This window comes from Meles meles, chromosome 5 (assembly GCF_922984935.1).
Source record: "Meles meles chromosome 5, mMelMel3.1 paternal haplotype, whole genome shotgun sequence".
Lineage (NCBI taxonomy): Eukaryota > Metazoa > Chordata > Mammalia > Carnivora > Mustelidae > Meles > Meles meles.
The window spans coordinates 151,526,193-151,531,809 of NC_060070.1; the positions used below are offsets into that span (position 1 = coordinate 151,526,193).

General features: G+C 42.6%; 1 protein-coding gene and 1 non-coding gene across 2 annotated transcripts; one reads left to right on the forward strand and one right to left on the reverse strand.

Moving 5' to 3' along the window:
- Positions 1 to 377: 377 nt before the first annotated feature.
- Positions 378 to 459, forward strand: TRNAS-GCU. Its single transcript has one exon. It is a non-coding gene; the product is annotated as a tRNA-Ser (tRNA).
- A 2,887-nt stretch (positions 460 to 3,346) lies between these two features.
- Positions 3,347 to 4,276, reverse strand: LOC123942259 (putative vomeronasal receptor-like protein 4). Its single transcript, XM_046006115.1, has one exon. It carries the CDS (start codon positions 4,274 to 4,276, stop codon positions 3,347 to 3,349), a length of 930 nt encoding a protein of 309 aa, XP_045862071.1.
- Positions 4,277 to 5,617: the final 1,341 nt, after the last annotated feature.

Consider the following 5,617-nt stretch of genomic DNA (forward strand, 5'->3'; position numbering starts at 1 on the left):
GACCGCTTCTGCGCGCGGCGGGCTCAGGCGGCGCCGGGGAAGCGCAGGTGCCGACCGCCCCCAGGTTCCCGCGCAGCCGGGCCACGCCCACCGCCTGCGCGCATGCGCCCCTAGGGGACCGGCCGCCCGCGCGGGGGAGCCTGACCCACGACAAGGTCGCCTCTCGACCCTTGTCCTGACTCCCGGGAGCGCTAATCCCGCGTTTTCCCCATGGCGAGTTTTCCAGTCCACTTCTTGGTCCACTCGTATGGGAGCCGGCCATGCCCAGGTCCCCCGGACGTCCCCGAGCCACCTCCTGCGCGTCCTTCCATCCAAGACAGCCAGGAGTTCCCGAGTGTCAACTCTGGAATAAAGGACACCAGAAGGCAGAGTGGGGAGACGAAGTGGCCGAGTGGTTAAGGCGATGGACTGCTAATCCATTGTGCTTTGCACGCGTGGGTTCAAGTCCCACCTTCGTCGCTTGTATGCTTTTGCTGTGACAGATGCATGAATAATTTCGAACGTCTCCTCCTGGCATTTCCACCTGGGGACACGCTCCCTCCAGGTATCTGTTCAGGGCACGTCTGGCCGGCTCAGTGGATAGACCCCAACCCCTGGGAGCCAGGGGTTCCAGACCCACTTTGGTGTCCAGATTACTTATATCAATAAAATTTTTTTTAAAAAGGAGAAGGAGGAAAAAAAGGAGAAAGAAAATCTGTTCAGTGTCCTGAGTTTCAGCTGGAGAAGGTTATCTTCATCTTTATTGACTATATGACCTCTGCTGCTCACCCCTTCCTTCCTTAAGGGTATATTCCTGCATTAGTGACATTTAATTTTTTAGAGCAGACTTTGCAGATTATTCCTCAATTTTACCCAATCGAATCTATTCTTTTGATATGTAGCGTACTCCTTGAAGGGCTTTTGTTTTTAACCTATTCAGAATTAGGAGAATTAATTGGTCAAATCTTTTTAGCAATCTGCCAGATTGGCCGGTTTCCAAATTTGTTGTTTACAATGTTACCACTGATACTTGAGTAAGCCAGATTTTCCAGGATAACAGAAATTTCGTTTTTTATATTTATATAACAATCAAATATAGGTTTTAGATTGATAGATGTTTGAGATCTATCCATTCAGGAACATGATTGGAATTTTTTTCCCTCCTCAAATGTCAAGTAGTTTGTGCAATTACATTGCCTTCTGTTTAAAAACTATGATCCTTAAGATCATAGTCCTGATTAAGACCCTTGTCCTGACTAGTAAATTAAGATAATTTACTAAAAATATTTTTCTAAAATCTTCTTTTAAAAAAAGGTAAAGGCATTTTGTTATAGCAATTTAAAAACACACTGAAAACTGTAAATAACATAAAAATATTCTCCGACTCATCTCAGAGCTTCAGGACTGTCCTCTAGCGGCTGGCCCAGCCCTCACACCTCCTCTCTGCTGGCTTTTTCCAGTCCCTCTCCTCGGGTAAGGATTCTATCTTCAGGAAACAAACTTCGTACGTAGCACCTCTTCCGCATCCCCTAGTACAGTAACCACAGAAAACCTCATAGCCCTGCCTGTGAATATATTTAGCATTTTGGGTTATTTATAATGAAGAGAAATGGCGAGTGGGTGAGAGCAACACGTGCAATCCTGACACCTCCTCGAGGTGAGCCCGAGCTCATTTCCCTCTGTGACCTCTGCTGTCCTCCTTCAGGACCCACAGGCTTGTCCTCCGAGAGCTGGTCAAGACTCTCAGCTTCCTCTGCTCTACACAGATCTGGGAAGACTCCAAGCTTATGAAATACTCCGTTCTGGAGCCCTCGGGCACCCATAATACTATGAGGAAAATAAACTTTAAAAAAATGTCCAGTATAACATACTAACGGAGGTAGGTTATTAAAGCTGTGTGGACATGGTATAATGAAGTCAAAAAGAAGTAGGTAATTACCAGTGTTAACGAACAGAATAAAATACCCACATTCGTGCATAAACAAAACTGAAAAGAGATTGTTAGAAATGGAGGGAAAGGCTATATCAATTCTAAGATTTTGTACTATAAACATTGGTAATAAATAAGAAAGTATCAGCTATTTTTCAAGATGGCTTCATCAGACACACTATTGCTAGAACCATACACTGTACACACATGCCTATAATTAATTCTAATTTCAGAAGTTAAGAACTAAATTCTTCATTTAAATTAATGTAAAGCCAGATTATTTTGTGTTCTTTGATAATAAAGACACTGATTGCATTGTGGAGGTACCAGAGCACTCACAAATGATGTCTAAAAAATAATAATAATAACCCATAAACTGGTTTCAAACTTGGTTTATTTATTCATTTAAAAAGATACATTTCCGGGGGCATCTGAGTGGCTCAGTTGGTTAAGCATCTGCCTACGGCTTAGGTCACTGTTGCAGGATCCTGGGATTGAACTCCACATCAGGCTCCCTGCTCAGGGGGGAGCCTGCTTTTCTCTCTCCCCCTGCTTGTGCCCTCTCTCTTTCATTATCTTTCTCTCAAATAAATAAATAAAAATATTAAAAAAACTAAAAATAAAAAGATACATTCACATGCTTAGTAAATCAGAACATACAGAATGATATAAAATGAACTTCTGCCGACTAGGCCTCCATTTACCTGCTTTTCCTCAAACCAGGAAACCATTCTTACAGTTTATCTTTTATTTTTCCAAAGATTATTCATGTATATAACATCAAATTAAATATAGTTTATTCCATTTGATACTATTACTCTGGAATTGCTTTTCTTTCATTGACTAAAATCTCCCATGGGTGTCACACCCTATCTGTGCTTTTGAACTTGCTCATTCTTTCATAAATTTCATAAAATCCCTTTGGAAGGATGGCTATTTATGCATGCAGGGACGCTTTCAAATAACTAGAAAAATAAACTCTTTGGCTGGATATTTAAGGTGTTTCTTAAAAAACAACTCTGCAATGTGTAGTATGTTTCTACAGGCAGTCTCACATAAACAATTATTATGGGATCAGGTCCTAGAAGTAGCATTACAGCGTCAAATGGTAAATGCTCTCGTAATTTTGGTAAACTTGGCCAAATTGTTTTCTCACTTCTTTCTCCTGGAGTCTTGGCAGTGAAGGAGCTATATTCTCTCCCAACATGAGAATTTAAGCTACGTCTCCTTGAGGGGGTCAGGATGGAAAACATGATGGCTGAGTCCCTGGTCATTGTCTCTGTGTCAGCTCAGGGCCCAAGTTCCTCAGTTTCTTGTATGAGAACAAGTTTCATTCCATCTTTAACATATTTGTAACATGTTCACGTTACCTGTACCCATTTTATTTTTAAACACAGCACAGGAAACTAGCTATTTCAAACTTCCTTACTGAAAGGATCAATGACAAAGCAGACATTTTTCTAGTTTCAGTAAGTGTGCCAAACATTCAATCCCATGTCTGTCTCTGTGAATCAGCACGAACGGGCTGATAATTGTATAGCCAAGAGTTAGAAATTCTTGAATATCTAATATGAAAGAATAATTCTCTAACAAGGAATTCAGGCATAATAAAATCAAACAGTCTATCGAATAAAAGAAAAGAAAACAAAGCATCAGCAGGAGAACACTGTGAGCAGCTCTTATCTCAGGGGCGTTGTGGTAGAGAACCTTGGATTTCTGCAGGTAGTGGGTATGCTTGTGGTGCCTACGGAGAACACGTACCATGTAGACACTGGCCCAGCCCATGAGACCCAGAAAGAGGTTGTCACGCAGGGCCATGAGCATGAGAAAAATCCACTTCATCATCTGGCTTGCTGGTAGGAAATAACAGTAGCCGTCCATCTCACCAATTTGTGATCTGTTTAGGCTATTGATGTTTTTGATGTAATACAGTAAGTTTATGCTGACCAAGGAATTGAGTACCCAAAAGAAGAGGAAAAAGGGAAGGATGCACCATGTAGATGTTGGCTTGAAGCTGGCACGCGCAGAGGCTCTGGGGCTGATGGTGATGGCGTGGACCCCTGTCAGGAAGCTGGTGGTGCAGATCGAGAGACCCCGGGCCACCCGCTCCAGGTACACAAAGATTTTACAGGCTGTACCATCCAGTAAGTTTCTCCAGTCAAAAGTTAATATTGTTTTTAGTGTTACCTTGGAAAAAAGGATTATGATATTTGTAAAAGCCAAGTGGATGAGAATTAGATGTGTAGATTTCTTTTTAGTGTCCCAAAAGAAAATGAACATGTAATTCACAGCAACAAAGACGTTCCCCACAATGCCAGGTCCACTGAGAAAGAGAAATGCTGGTCTTTTGATATTGTTCACAACCATTTCTTATCTCATGGGCAGAAATGTCTGAATCTGGCAAGCAACCTTTGAAGAAAGCAACAGTAATGATGATATATATCTGCAAAGAATAGTTCATATCAAAGGGCTTTTCTACTGTATATAGGACGGTCAGGGTACATGTAATGGAGCAGAATTTTGCGCCAAGAACTCTATTCCTTTCCCCGGGAGCACTCTTTGTAGGTTATTCTATGTAGTTACAAATGCAATATCGGGAACAAGAATACAAAAACCTAAATTTGCGATCTAGATTTTGGTTTCTGGCTCCCTTCATGCCAGCAAAGACAACCTATGTGCTCAATAGTTTATGTATCCCAGATAGGTTCAATCTCAGCATGTGCGGAATTGAACTAAAAGTCCCCCAAACTGATGTCACCCCGTGTTTTCTACTTTCTCGTGTGATATTACCATCAGCCAACTCCACAAAAGTCTGGTTCTTCATAACTCCCCACCTCCCCACACCCCACAACAGAGACTTAATAACCCCTCTTGCTTCCACGTCGTTCAGAGCTCCGAAGTGAGCCTGTCTCCTCTGTCACCGTGCCCCTTCTTTTGTTCAGCATCCAACACACACCGCAGTTTAATTAGTATGACAATTTCCTGGTTTGCCTCCTGATTATTCCAATTTCTGTATCTCTGAGGCATACACTTTAATATTCCCAAACTTGTCTTTTAAAGCCCAAAATGATTCTGTGAGTTCATTGCTTACAAGTTTTCAGTGGGTTTTCCCAGTTCTCAACATCAAATCAAACTGCATAGCTTTTTGAGATAGGACCCTCATCTTTTAAAGCCTAAGACCTCCAGAAACAGAGTGTGGGCTGCACAAACTCAAATCTGATGTGGCGTAGCCTGGGCAAGGGTCTGGAGGGACCTTGGATTGCTGCCTGCAAGGGTCATTATAGGAGGTCTGAGTCTCACTGAGGAATCGGAGGAGACTCTGTGGGAAGCCTGGATAGGTCTAGGAGGTGTTACTACTTCCCTGGGGTGTAGGGGGATAGGAAAGACAATTAACAAGGAACTGGGAGCTGTCAGGAAATGAGGGCAGTTTCTGAATTAGGGATCCCTAATAATGGTGAAGGGAAGCAAAGCGAGGAGGGGCATCTCCCGTAAGAAAAGAGAAATCGCTAAAACCAAGGGTTGTAATGGCCTTTCACCACTCCTGAATAACCCCGGAGAAACAATGTTTTCAGGTAATTTAGCAGTCAGCTTTACCCATCTCTGTTTTCCCAACCTGGTTAACAACAGAACGGACTCCATCGTTACCAGTCCAAGCCCGCTGACAACCTGTTAGGCCTGGATAGAAACTTGTTACTCTTTCATCATTAA

What these genes read in the sequence shown, in the direction of transcription:
- LOC123942259 (XM_046006115.1), bottom strand. Translation starts at nt 4,276, where the DNA reads ATGGTTGTGAACAATATCAAAAGACCAGCATTTCTCTTTCTCAGTGGA.